Below are 15,320 nucleotides of genomic sequence, written 5' to 3'. Positions count from 1 at the left end.
ATGTACAATACATAGTAGATAAAAGGGATATCCCACAGTGCCACCTCTTTTAATTGTACAATGTGTAAAAGAGATCAATAGATTCCTGTTTGGTCCTGTACAGCTAGTGTGTGAGTTACAGTGTAATAAAATGCCTTATTTCTGAGTCAGGATGTTATGAGTTTGAGCCCCATCCCAGGACTTAGAACATAGAACATACAGTGCAGAAGGAGACCGTTCGGCCCATCGAGTCTGCGCCAACCCACTTAAGCCCACACTTCCACCCTATCCCCATAACCCAATAACCCCATCTAAACATTTTGGTCACTTAAGAGCAATTTAGCACGGCCAATCCACCTAACCTGCACCTCTTCGGACTGTGGGGGGAAACTGGAGCACCCGGAGGAAACCCACGCAGACACGGGGAGAACGTGCAGACTCCGCACAGGCAGTGACCCAGCAGGGAACCGAACCTGGGACCCTGGTGCTGTGAAGCCACAGTGCTAGCCACTTGTGCTGCCCTTGAGCTGATAATCTGGGCCGGCACGTCTTTGATGCAGGCCTGAGGCGGGTGCAGCGTTGTGACAGGTGCCTTTCGGTCACACTAGGCAGTATATCAATGTAAGTCTGCGGGGGCGGGCCGTGGGCGAATGGACTAGTGCACGATCAGAAAGGGGCAACTTCTGACAAAGTTAAACGTAAGGGGGGTGGAAATGGAAATGAAATGAAAGAAAAGCATAAGAGGTGTTTGACCGGGAGGCAGCAAAAACCATGGGCGAGAGTTTCAGCAGCCGGTTGGCTGAGGCACAGGACCAGAATTCAGCTGTTACATGATGAAGGTGACATACTACCGGTGATTAAGTAAGGATTTTAAAAGGAGTTAATGGGGCAGATAGAGAGAAACTTCGGCCGGGATTCTCCGTTGCGCGTCCGCCCCGCTACTCCTAGCGAGGACGGAGAATTTGGCGCTGTTCGCTGGCACCTGTTTGCCAATAGGATTTCCCATTGAAGCCACCTCAAGCCGCCGGGAAACCCACGTGCGGGGGTGCGCTGTTGGCGGGACCAGAGAATCCAGCCACCAGCAACTGGCCGGAGAATTATGGCCTTTTTTTTTCTGCTTGTGAGGGAGTCTAATACTGAGGGAAATAATTTTAAAATAGGGGCCTGGCTGTTCGTGGGACAAGATAAGAGAAGCTCCCCCACGCAAAGAATGGTAGAAGTGTAGAGCTGTCTCCCACAGAACGCCGGAGATGCAAGCTCAATTAATTTTAGAGGGGCTGAATGGCCTCCTCCTGTTACTGTGCCCAGACCCAACAGGGGCATCAGCTTTGATTGAAAATGTTTTATTTCTACAAGGGGAATCTCTGGCCACCACCGTCGAGGGCGAGGACCCGGACGTGGAACTCGCGGTCAAAGTCGCAAGGAGGGCTTTTGAGTCGTGGAGCAAGCTGCCGTGCCACGTGAGAGCGAGGCATCTGTACAGGTACCGTGTGATGCTCTGTTCCCAGTAAATAACTAAATCACATTGTGGGTTGGAATTCAGTCTAAACTGATGAGTTGTAAATTACCCACTGCTCACGCAGGAGCGCTGTTTAAAGTTCGTTTGGACAGTCTCGTAATGGCCACGGTGGGCAATTGATACTAAATTCTGTTGCAACTGAGGCCCTGGTCAGCAGCAGCAGTGGCTCCGTTCAGTTCTAATGTTATCAAAGCGTTTATGCAGCTGTAAAAATCAAAACAATGCCCTCGCCAGCATCCACGTCTGCGATGCCCCCGAAACACTTGCTCCTCTCTCCGCAGAAGCTGCCTGACTTGCCGAGCCTGGTATTTCCAGCTTGTTCTGTTTCAGACCTCCAACATCCTGCTCCAGCATTAGTGTTTACCCAATACCTTCCGGCATGCGACCAGCGTTCCGGGATTCAGTTCTGCTTTCCTGCCCAAAGATTTTTCTAACTTTCAGCTTTGGCATGAGCAGCACCGTCTTAGTCACTTCCTCAGCTTAAATAGTGTTTCCGCACCGCGTTCCTGAGCATGCTTTTTTTTTTTTGCAGTGATTTATTCTTATTGGCCGGGTAGGAGTGACATTTCCGTGCTGTGGTCATTTTATAAAGTCCCTATTGTATAACTGGCTTTCAATTCCAGGTGGATAGTGAGCCAAGATCAGTCTAATCCATTAACCAGAGATGGCAACTGACAGGTGGAGAGGTTGTTGGATATAAATTGTAATTGGGCCATAATGAGCTATTAGGGAACATCCAGTTAGGTTGCTGGAGCTGATTATTTATCAAGCTAAATTACTGACTGCACTTGAGGTCCCGCAGTTGGAAAGCACCATCACAGGTGCATCCAACAGTTAGTTAACCTTGTGAAGGGTTACAAGTACACTTGACAGATATGGCACATACCATGCTGTGGCGGATCAGAGTTCCAGCCATAACCCTACTGATCCCCAGCAAGACAAAAGTAGGCCATTAACTTATTTTTATATTCGTTCAAAGGTTGGAACAGTGGCTGGCACTGCTGCCTCACGGAATCCGGTTTCGATTCCGGCCTTTGGTGACTGTCTTTCTGGAGTCTGCACGTTCTTCCTGTGTCTGCGTGGGTTTCCTCCGGTTTCCTCCCACAGTCCAAAGATGTGCGGGTTCGGTGGATTGGCCATGCTGAGTTGCCCCTTAGTGTCCAAAGGTGTAGGCTAGGTGTGGTGACAAGGATAGGGCGGGGGAGTGGACTTGGGTCGATGCTCTTTCAGGGGGTTGGTGCAGACTCGATGGGCCGATTGGCCTCCTTCTGCACTGTAGGATGGGATGTGACGCTACTGCCGTCCCTAATTACCCTTGAGAAGGTGGCGATGAGCCTCTTTTTGAACTGGTTCGGCCATGTGGGTGTAAGCACACCCACAGTGCTGTTAGGGAGGGAGCTCTAGGGACTTGATGACCCAGCGACATAGAATTCCAAATCAGGATGGTGTGTGGCTTGGAGGGGAACTTGCAAGTGGTGGTGTTCCCATGCTCCTGCCACCCTTGCCCTCCCATGGGGTAGAGGTTGCAGGCTTGGAAGGTGTTGATGAAGGAACCTTGGTGAATTACTGTAGTGCATCTTGTAGATGGCACACACGGCTGCCACTGTGTACCGGGGGTGGAGGGAGTGAATGCGAAGGTGACGGATGGGGTGTCAATCAAGTGGCCTGCTTCGACCAGGATGGTGTTGAGCTTCACGAGTGTTGTTGGAGCTTCACTCATCCAGGCAAGTGGAGCGTATTTGTGACTTGTAAATAATGGTCAGGGTTTGGGAGTCGGGAAGTGAGTTCTTATCCTCTGAACAGATTGGATAAATGTGTTTAAAATCATGAAGTGTTCGGCATAAATAACATTTTCCAACATTTGACGGGTTGATTATTTGATTATCGAAGATTACTTGGAAAAGAACGACTGGTATCAAGGGAAAAATAGGGGTGGCTCAGTGGTTAGCTTTGCTGCCTCAGGGCGAGAAGGACCCGGGTTCAATCCTGGCCCTGGGTCACTGCCCGTGTGGAGTTTGCACATTCTCTCCGTGTCTGCGTGGATGTGTAGGGTAGGTAGATTGGCCATGCTAAATTGCCCCTTAATTGGGGAGGAAAAATGAATTGAGCACTCAACATTTATTTTTTTTAAAATATGTTTTGCGCATTGAATGGTTTGCCTTTGGCATGCACGCCTGATGGGGTGGTGGAAATAGATTTAATAGTCACTTTCAAAAGAGAACTGGATATGCACTTGTGTGAGAAAGAAATGTTGCAGTGATATGGTGGAAGAGCAGAATAGTGCGACTAACTGGACTGGTTGTTCGAAGAGCTGAGGCAGATTAAATGGGCTGTGTGGCTTCCTGTGTTTCACTATTGATGCCAAGAACAGTCAGGATATTCGTTAGGGGGATCATTACTCTTTACATCCATTCATTTGCAGTGTTGATGTGCAGAATGAGTTATTGGCTTCTACCAATTGAGATTCTCTGATTAATGCACGGCTCCGAGTGGTACAGGTGTATTTCAATTTCCCCTCCGGGCTCCACTGTAGTTTAATTTTGTTTCGAATCAGATTGGCTACAACCACTCCTGCATGCTTCTATCGAACAAAATTAACTTTAAAAATAAATCAATACCCTCTCGGGCACCGTGAGCACCAGGCTTGCAGACTTGATTACCTCGGGCTGTTCAGAATAAAGGAATGGTGGGGACGGTGTGCCAGGGCAGTCACTGTGTGCTGTTCTGTTTTTTTGCGCAGTGTGGCCAGAAATGTTCAGAAGCACCAGCGGCTGCTGAGCGTGCTGGAGAGCTTGGACAACGGGAAGCCAATCCGAGAGTCCCGCGACTGCGACATCCCGCTGGTAGTGCGCCACTTCTATCACCACGCCGGCTGGGCACAGCTCATGGACGTCGAAATGAAGGACTGGAAGCCAGTAGGTCAGTATGGGCTTGCCGACAGACACGCAAGCCACTTTGCAAAGAGATCGGTGCATATCTAATATTAAAGGTGGCCTGACCTGGCACGAGGGAGAAACAGAGTAAAATTTTCAGGGCTCCTACCTTTCATCACACTTATTTCACAGGCTTTATTAACGCAGTGTAGGTAGCACAGTCTGTGGCTGAGTCAGAAGGTTGTGGGTTCAAGAAGCATGAGTACATAACCCTGGCTGACTCCCCAGCATTGAGGGAGTGCTGCGCTGTCAGAGGTAACATCTTTTGGACGAGGCACACCTCAGGGGTGTACTCATTCCTGGGCTGTGGGAGTCACTGGCTGGGCCAGCACTTATTGTGATACTTCAGAGACGACCACATTGCTGCGGGCCTAGAGTCACATCTAGACCAGCTCGGGTAAGGTTTGCAGATTTCAATAACGCACCAATCATTTTTTTATCAGTGCAGCGCGGTTGCACAGTGGTTAGCACTGTTGCTTCACAGCGCCGGGGTCCCAGGTTCGATTCCCAGCTTGGGTCACTGTCTGTGCGGAGTCTGCACGTCCTCCCCGTGTCTGCGTGGGTTTCCTCCGGGCGCTCCGGTTTCGTCCCACAAGTCCTGAAAGACATACTTGTTAGGTGAAATGGGCATTCTGAATTCTCCCTCCCGTGTACTCGAACAGGGGCCGGAATGTGGCGACTAGGGGCTTTTCACAGTAACTTCATTGCAGTGTTAATGTAAGCCTACTTGTGACAATAATAAAGATTATTATTCAAATTTCACCATCTGCCGTGGTGGGTTTGGAGACTGGGTTCCCAGAGCATTACCTCTGAGTGGCTAGTCCAGCAACTGTGTCACTCACCCCAAGTGCTTAAAAGATCCCATGGTTCTATTTGGAAGATTTATCCCAGATGTCTTGGTTAATATTTAATCCTCTGCCAACATTGCTAAAACAATTCACCTGCCCATTACAATCGTGTTTGTGGGAACTTGCTGAACACAAATTGGCTGCCGTCCATTTCCTAAAAGATAACGGTGGCGACACTTCAAAACATTCTTCGCTGCCTGTAAATGTGCATCAGGAGGTTGTGCAAGGCGCTGTGAAAATGCATGCTCCTTCTTTCTTAAAATGCATCACTCATTCTGATCAGACTTCGGGGGCGAAGGCTGCCTCAACACATTCGCGTTATTATTCCATTCCACCACCAGGTGGAGGCAACGGACTGGAAATGGCTTAATTGCAAAGCAAGCTGGAAGTGTGCATTTGATGTGGAGCTGCCAGGCCCCAGAAATGTGCTTTGTTTAACCGGTTGGGAAAAAAAAACTCCCTTCCGAAACCCTTTCCAGTTCACCTTCACCCCAGGTACAAAAGTGGGCTAAACCTGCCGTTTTTATCTTTTGCCTGTTGTGGCCTGCGGTTAACTTGTAAGCATTGAATGTTGCAACATGTATATGAAGGGCTTGCAAGGAGGAAGGTCGAGGTCGTGTCCCCCCCCCCCCCCAAATGCTGAAGGCGCCGACTTCTGTTCAGTTACGGTGCAAATGCCAGTGGTCCAACAGTGTGCCTCATTCAAGTGACCATACCACATGCATGAGATAGGCATGAGTTGTCAAACTGTTTGATTATGAGGAGAAAGAGGCACCAGAGCTGATCTGGGCCATGTCTATTCCACTCGTACTCGGCACCAGGAGCAAACACTCCCAGAACAGGTACAGCACGGGGTTGGATACAGAGTAAACCTCCCCCTACACTGTCCCAATCAAACACTCCCAGGACAGGTACAGCACAGGGTTAGATACAGAGTAAAGCTCCCTCTGCACTGTCCCCATCAAACACTCCCAGGACAGGTACAGCACGGGGTTAGATACAGAGTAAAGCTCCCTCTACACTGTCTCCATCAAACACTCCCAGAACAGGTACAGCACGGGGTTGGATACAGAGTAAAGCTCCCTCTACACTGTCCCCATCAAACACTCCCAGGAGAGGTACATCACGGGGTTAGATACAGAGTAAAGCTCCCTCTACACTGTCCCCATCAAATACTTCCAGGACAGGTACAGCACGGGGGTAGATACAGAGTAAAGCTCCTCCTACACTGTCCCCATCAAACCCTCCCAGGACAGGTACAGCACAGAGTTGGATACAGAGTAAAGCTCCCTCTACACTGACCCCATCAAACATTCCCAGGACAGGTACAGCACGGGGTTAGATACAGAGTAAAGCTCCCTCTACACTGTCCCCATCAAACACTCCCAGGACAGGTACAGCACGGGCTTAGATACAGAGCAAAGTTCCCTCTACACTTTCCCCAACAAACACTCCCAGGACAGGGACAGCACGGGGTTAGATACAGAGCAAAGCTCCCTCTACACTTTCCCCATCAAACACTCCCAGGACAGGTACAGCACGGGGTTAGATACAGAGTAAAGCTCCCTCTACACTGTACCCATCAAACACTCCCAGGGCAGGTACAGCACAGGGTTAGACACAGAGTAAAGCTCCCTCTACACTGTCCCCATCAAACACTCCCAGGACAGGTATAGCACGGGCTTAGATACAGAGCAAAGCTCCCTCTACACTTTCCCCAACAAACACTCCCAGGACAGGGACAGCACGGGGTTAGATACAGAGTAAAGCTCCCTCTACACTGTCCCCATCAAACACTCCCAGGACAGGTACAGTACAGGGTTAGCTACAGAGTAAAGCTCCCTCTACACAGTCCCCATCAAACACTCCCAGGACAGGTACAGCACGGGGTTAGATACAGAGTAAAGCTCCCTCTACACTGTCCCCATCAAACACTCCCAGGACAGGTGTGGCACGGGGTTAGATACAGAGTAAAGCTCCCTCTACACTGTCCCCATCAAACACTCCCAGGACAGGTACAGCACAGGGTTAGATACAGAGTAAAGATCCCTCTACACTGTCCCCATCAAACGCTCCCAGGACAGGTACAGCACAGGGTTGGATACAGAGTAAAGCTCCCTCTACACTGTCCCCATCAAACACTCCCAGGACAGGTGTGGCACGGGGTTAGATACAGAGTAAAGCACCCTCTACACTGTCCCCATCAAACACTCCCAGGACAGGTACAGCACAGGGTTAGATACAGAGTAAAGATCCCTCTACACTGTCCCCATGAAACATTCCCAGACAGGTACAGCACTGGGTTAGATACAGAGTAAAACTCCCTCTACACTGTCCCCATCAAACACTCCCAGGACAGATGCAACACGGGGGTAGATACAGAGTAAAGCTCCCTCTACACTGTCCCCATCAAACATTCCCAGAGAAGGTACAGCACGAGGTTAGATAGAGTAAAACTCCCTCTACACTGTCCCCATCAAATACTCCCAGGACAGGTACAGCACGGGGTAAGATAGAGAGTAAAGCTCCCTCTACACTGTCCCCATCAAACACTCCCAGGGCAGGTACAGCACGGGGTTAGATACAGAATAAAGCTCCCTCTACACTGTACCCATCAAACACTCCCAGGGCAGGTACAGCACAGGGTTAGACACAGAGTAAAGCTCCCTCTACACTGTCCCCATCAAACACTCCCAGGACAGGTATAGCACGGGCTTAGATACAGAGCAAAGCTCCCTCTACACTTTCCCCAACAAACACTCCCAGGACAGGGACAGCACGGGGTTAGATACAGAGTAAAGCTCCCTCTACACTGTCCCCATCAAACACTCCCAGGACAGGTACAGTACAGGGTTAGCTACAGAGTAAAGCTCCCTCTACACTGTCCCCATCAAACACTCCCAGGACAGGTACAGCACGGGGTTCGATACAGAGTAAAGCTCCCTCTACACTGTCCCCATCAAACACTCCCAGGACAGGTGTGGCACGGGGTTAGATACAGAGTAAAGCACCCTCTACACTGTCTCCATCAAATACTCCCAGGACAGGTACAGCATGGGGGTAGATACAGAGTAAAGCTCCCTCTACACTGTCCCCATGAAACATTCCCAGACAGGTACAGCACTGGGTTAGATACAGAGTAAAACTCCCTCTACACTGTCCCCATCAAACACTCCCAGGACAGATGCAACACGGGGGTAGATACAGAGTAAAGCTCCCTCTACACTGTCCCCATCAAACATTCCCTGAGCAGGTACAGCACGGGGTTAGATAGAGTAAAACTCCCTCTACACTGTCCCCATCAAATACTCCCAGGACAGGTACAGCACGGGGTAAGATAGAGAGTAAAGCTCCCTCTACACTGTCCCCATCAAACACTCCCAGGGCAGGTACAGCACGGGGTTAGATACAGAATAAAGCTCTCTCTACACTGTCCCCATCAAACACTCCCAGGACAGGTACAGCACGGGGCTAGATACAGAATAAAGCTCCTTCTACACTGTCCCCATCAAACACTCCCAGGACAGGTACAGCACGGGGTTAGATACAGCGTAAAGCTCCCTCTACACGGTCCCCATCAAACACTCCCAGGACAGGTACAGCACAGGGTTAGATACAGAGTAAAGCTCCCTCTACACTGTCCCCATCAAACACTCCCAGGACAGGTACAGCACGGGGTTAGATACAGAGTAAAGCTCCCTCTACACTGTCCCCATCAAACATTCCCGGGACAGGTACAGCACGGGGTTAGATACAGAGTAAAGCTCCCTCTACACTGTCCCCATCAAACCCTCCCAGGACAGGTACAGCACGGGGGTAGATACAGAGTAAAGCTCCTCCTACACTGTCCCCATCAAACACTCCCAGGACAGGTACAGCACGAGGTTAGATACAGAGTAAAGCTCCTTCTACACTGTCCCCATCAAACCCTCCCAGGACAGGTACAGCACAGAGTTGGATACAGAGTAAAGCTCCCTCTACACTGACCCCATCAAACATTCCCAGGACAGGTACAGCACGGGGTTAGATACAGAGTAAAGCTCCCTCTACACTGTCCCCATCAAACACTCCCAGGACAGGTACAGCACGGGCTTAGATACAGAGCAAAGCTCCCTCTACACTTTCCCCAACAAACACTCCCAGGACAGGGACAGCACGGTGTTAGATACAGAGCAAAGCTCCCTCTACACTTTCCCCATCAAACACTCCCAGGACAGGTACAGCACGGGGTTAGATACAGAGTAAAGCTCCCTCTACACTGTCCCCATCAAACACTCCCAGGACAGGTACAGCACGGGGTTAGATACAGAGTAAAGCTCCCTCTACACTGTCCCCATCAAACACTCCCAGGACAGGTGTGGCACGGGGTTAGATACAGAGTAAAGCTCCCTCTACACTGTCCCCATCAAACATTCCCAGAGCAGGTACAGCACGAGGTTAGATAGAGTAAAACTCCCTCTACACTGTCCCCATCAAATACTCCCAGGACAGGTACAGCACGGGGTAAGATAGAGAGTAAAGCTCCCTCTACGCTGTCCCCATCAAACACTCCCAGGGCAGGTACAGCACGGGGTTAGATACAGAATAAAGCTCCCTCTACACTGTACCCATCAAACACTCCCAGGGCAGGTACAGCACAGGGTTAGACACAGAGTAAAGCTCCCTCTACACTGTCCCCATCAAACACTCCCAGGACAGGTATAGCACGGGCTTAGATACAGAGCAAAGCTCCCTCTACACTTTCCCCAACAAACACTCCCAGGACAGGGACAGCACGGGGTTAGATACAGAGTAAAGCTCCCTCTACACTGTCCCCATCAAACACTCCCAGGACAGGTGTGGCACGGGGTTAGATACAGAGTAAAGCTCCCTCTACACTGTCCCCATCAAACACTCCCAGGACAGGTACAGCACAGGGTTAGATACAGAGTAAAGATCCCTCTACACTGTCCCCATCAAACGCTCCCAGGACAGGTACAGCACAGGGTTGGATACAGAGTAAAGCTCCCTCTACACTGTCCCCATCAAACACTCCCAGGACAGGTGTGGCACGGGGTTAGATACAGAGTAAAGCACCCTCTACACTGTCTCCATCAAATACTCCCAGGACAGGTACAGCATGGGGGTAGATACAGAGTAAAGCTCCCTCTACACTGTCCCCATGAAACATTCCCAGACAGGTACAGCACTGGGTTAGATACAGAGTAAAACTCCCTCTACACTGTCCCCATCAAACACTCCCAGGACAGATGCAACACGGGGGTAGATACAGAGTAAAGCTCCCTCTACACTGTCCCCATCAAACATTCCCAGAGCAGGTACAGCACGGGGTTAGATAGAGTAAAACTCCCTCTACACTGTCCCCATCAAATACTCCCAGGACAGGTACAGCACGGGGTAAGATAGAGAGTAAAGCTCCCTCTCCACTGTCCCCATCAAACACTCCCAGGGCAGGTACAGCACGGGGTTAGATACAGAATAAAGCTCTCTCTACACTGTCCCCATCAAACACTCCCAGGGCAGGCACAGCACGGGGTTAGATAGAGTAAAGCTCCCACTACACTGTCCCCATCAAACATTCCCGGGGCAGGTACAGCACGGGGTTCGATACAGAGTAAAGCTCCCTGTCCACAGTCCCCATCAAACACACCCAGGCCAGGTACAGCAGAGGTTTAGATACAGAGTAAAGCTCCCTCTACACTGTCCCCATCAAACATTCCCGGGACAGGTACAGCACGGGGTTAGATACAGAGTAAAGCTCCCTCTACACTGTCCCCATCAAACACTCCCAGGACAGGTACAGCACGGGGCTAGATACAGAATAAAGCTCCTTCTACACTGTCCCCATCAAACACTCCCAGGACAGGTACAGCACGGGGTTAGATACAGCGTAAAGCTCCCTCTACACGGTCCCCATCAAACACTCCCAGGACAGGTACAGCACAGGGTTAGATACAGAGTAAAGCTCCCCCTACACTGTCCCCATCAAACACTCCCAGGACAGGTACAGCACGGGGTTAGATACAGAGTAAAGCTCCCTCTACACTGTCCCCATCAAACATTCCCGGGACAGGTACAGCACGGGGTTCGATACAGAGTAAAGCTCCCTCTACACTGTCCCCATCAAACCCTCCCAGGACAGGTACAGCACGGGGTTAGATACAGAGTAAAGCTCCCTCTACACTGTCCCAATCAAACATTCCCGGGACAGGTACAGCACGGGGTTAGATACAGAGTAAAGCTCCCTCTACACTGTCCCCATCAAACATTCCTGGGACAGGTACAGCACTGGGTTAGATACAGAATGAAGCTCCCTCTACACTGTCCCCATCAAACCCTCCCAGGACAGGTACAGCACAGGGTTAGATACAGAGTAAAGCTCCCTCTACACTGTCCCAATCAAACACTCCCAGGACAGGTACAGCACGGGGTTAGATACAGAGTAAAGCTCCCTCTACACTGTCCCCCATCTAATACTCATTTGGAAGGAACAGCATGGATTAGAGTTAGCTCTCCTTTCAACGCCCATCCTGCATTCCCAATCTGCGTCGAGCATAATTTAGATGCACCATTAATCATCTTTACTTCGGCTTCATCGAAGATTCCCAGCTCAGCCACAGCATTGGCTAGAAATGGAAATTATTTATTCTTTTCGTTGCTGAAGCCTAACCTCAGAGAAGCATGCTCACTGCGATCAATTCCAACCCCACGCCTACTTCTCAATGGTGCTAAAAACCGAGGGTCAAATTCAGCTGGCTAAGCACTAGGGGCAGGAGTAGGCAATTCAACCCCTTGAGCCTGCTCTCCATAACCCTTCAACACATTACTAATTAAAAATCTGTCTATCTCCTCCTCAATGTCCTGGCATCCACCGCACTCTGGGCTAGTGAATTCCACCGATTCTTCTCATCTGTTTTACATCTGCTATCCCTTATCCTAAAACTATGACCTCTCGTTCTAGATTGTCCCACAAGAGGAAGCATCCGCTCTACGTCTACTTCGCCGATGCCATTTATCATCTTACATGTCTCAATTTGATCTCCTCTCATTCATCTAAACTCAACAGTGTGTCAGCCTAAACTGCTCAATCTCTCTTCAATAGACAAACCCCTCATCTCTGGAATCAATCTAGTGAACCTTCTCTGAACTGTCTCGAATGCAGCAGCATCCCTCCTCAAATAAGGGGACCAAAACTGTGCCCAGTACTCCAGCTGCAGCCTCACCAATGTTGCAGCAACACTTCCATACTTTACATTCTATTTCTTTACCTATAAAGGCCAAAATTATTAGTGCCTTCCTTATTACCTGCTGTACCTGCATACTAGTTTCCTGCAATTCATGCTCCGAAACACTCTGAAGTTTCTCTCCATTTTGATAATGAATTGGCTTTCCATTTTTCTGACCAAAATGGATAACCTCTCACTTATCCGCGTTAAACTCCACCTGCCAAATTTTGACCCACCCGCCTATCTATATCTATTTGTAAATTTCATATTTCCAGATTGCAACCTACTATCCCACCTATTTTTGTGTCATCTGCAAATTTAGCTGCAGTACCATCTATCCCTACACCCACGAAAGAGAAAACGCTGAAAACTCTCTGTCAAAGCTTTGTCATCGGACTCGAAACGTTAGCTCTTTTCTCGCCCTACTGATGCTGCCAGACTTGATGAGATTTTCCAGCATTTTCTCTTCTCGTTTCAGATTCCAGCATCCGCAGTAATTGGCTTTTATCCCTACACCCAAGTCATTAATATATATTGTTAATAGTTGGGCCCCGAGGACTGAACCCTGTGGCACCCCACTAGTTACATCTTGCCGACCAGAAATAGACCCATTTATCCTGACTCTCTGCCTTCTGTTCATCAGCCAGTCTTCTATCCAAGCTAATAAATTACTCCTGATCCCATGTGATCTAACCTTGTGTATTAACCTTTTGCGCGGCGTCTTATCAAATGCCTTCTGGAAGTCCAGATGCGCTACATCTCCAGGATGCCCATAATCAATTGGCTTGTTACAAGTTCTTTGAAGAACTCGAGCAAATTAGTCATACATGGTTTACCCTTCATAAAGCCATGCTGACACTGATGAATTGCATTTTGACTTTCGAAATGTTCTGTTATTGCTTCCTAAATATTGGAGTCTAATAATTTCCCAACGACAGATGTTGAATTAACTGGCCTATAGTTTCCCACTTTCTGCCTCCCTCCGTTTTTGAATAAGGATGTCACATTGGCATTTTTTCAACCCACTGGTACCTTTCCCACATCCAGAGCATTTTGGAATACTATAAGAAATGGATCCACTATCTAATAATAATAATCGCTTATTGTCACAAGTCGGCTTCAATGAAGTTACTGTGAAAAGCCCATAGTCGCCACATTTCGGCGCCTGTTCGGGGAGGCCGGTACTGGTCTTGTTCTGCATTACAGGCCAGCTGTTTAGCCCACTGTGCTAAACTAGCCTTGTCTCCCCTGTCACTTCCTTTAAGAGCCTACGATATAGGCCATCAGACCATGGGGACCTGTCTCTTCAATCCCAATAGTTTGTTTAGTACTATTTCCCTTTTGATGATGATTGTCCTAAGTTCCGCCCTTTCTATTACCTCTGCATCGGGTTCAATTCCCGAACAGGCGGTGGAATGTGGCGACTAGGGGCTTTTCACAATAACTTCATTGAGGCCTACTTGTGACGATAGGCGATTATTATTATTATTACCTGTTACTATTGGGATGGTAATTACATCCGCCACCATGAAAACTGAGACAAAATATTGATTTAGTGTCGTCTCCATTTCTGTGTTCCCTGATGTCATCCGCCAAGGGACCAGCATTCATTTTAGCTACTCTCTTCCCTTTTATTTACTTACAGAAGGTTTTGCTATCCTTTTTTATAATTTACGCTAATTTTCTTGTGTAATTTACCGTTGCTCTTTTTACTATTTTTATTAACCCTTTGTTGATCTCTAAGTTTCCCAATCTTCCAGCCAACCATTGACCTTTGCAATATGGTATGCCTTAGTTTTTGTCTTTGTTATCTTTAACTTTCTTGCTTAGCCATGGACTTTCTTCCCCCTAGAATTTACAGTGCATAAGGAGGCCATTCGGCCCATCGAGTCTGCATCGGCTCCTGGAAAGTGCACCATACCCAAGGTCAACACCTCCACCCTATCCCCATAACCCAGTAACCCCACCCAACACTAAGGGCAATTTTGAACACTAAGGGCAATTTATCATGGCCAATCCACCTAACCCGCACATCTTTGGACTGTGGGAGGAAACCGGAGCACCCGGAGGAAACCCACGCACACACGGGGAGGATGTGCAGACTCCGCACAGATGGTGACCCAAGCCGGAATCGAACCTGGGACCCTGGAGCTGTGAAACAATTGTGCTATCCACAAGGCTACCGTGCTGCCCCTCTTACAATCTTTCTGGAATATATTTTAGTTGGGAAGAATTGGATACCTCCTTAAACAACTGCCACTGCTCATCAACTATCCTACCTTTTAGTCTCCCTGCCCAGTCCACCAGGGCCAAATCTGTCCTCATGCCGACATAATTACCTTTGCTTAACTCCAGAACGCTAGTGTGGGACTTCAGTTTCTCACCCTCAATCATGCTATGATCACTCTTCCCTAGAGGATCCTTAACTATGAGGTCATTAATTAATCTTCCCTCATTGTACAATACCAAATCCAGAATAGCCTGCTCCCTGATTGGTTCCACAACATATTGCTCCAAGAAACAATCTCTCATCCATTCAATGAACTCTCTCTCTCTCTCTCGAGGCTACCCTGGCCAATTTGATTAATCCAGGCTATATGCACATTAAAATCACCCTTGATTATTGTCATACCTTTCTTAAGCTTCCAATATTTCTTGGTTTATAGTGTGCCCCACTGTGGAACTACTGTTTGGGGACTTGTAGAGTACTCCCATCTTTGTTGTTCCTTATTTCTGCCCAGACTGATTCCACATCTTGATCTCCAGTGCCTGTATCATTTCTGTCCACATTTATCCCTTCCTTTACCAGCAAAGC

General features: G+C 48.8%; 1 protein-coding gene across 1 annotated transcript in view; it reads left to right on the top strand.

Annotated features, from left to right (window-relative positions):
- The window catches only part of aldh16a1 (aldehyde dehydrogenase 16 family, member A1), a 77,859-nt gene that overhangs the window by 11,970 nt on the left and 50,569 nt on the right, over positions 1-15,320 (top strand). Inside the window, exons 3-4 of the mRNA XM_072492291.1 lie at positions 1,336-1,462; positions 4,239-4,417. Of these exons, the coding sequence (XP_072348392.1) occupies positions 1,336-1,462; positions 4,239-4,417 (306 nt within the window). The remainder of the gene's footprint in view (positions 1-1,335; positions 1,463-4,238; positions 4,418-15,320) is intronic.

The sequence above is a fragment of the Scyliorhinus torazame genome, chromosome 29 (genome assembly GCF_047496885.1).
Source record: "Scyliorhinus torazame isolate Kashiwa2021f chromosome 29, sScyTor2.1, whole genome shotgun sequence".
Taxonomy (NCBI): Eukaryota; Metazoa; Chordata; class Chondrichthyes; order Carcharhiniformes; family Scyliorhinidae; genus Scyliorhinus; species Scyliorhinus torazame.
This window is presented reverse-complemented; position numbering and strand designations above follow the sequence as displayed.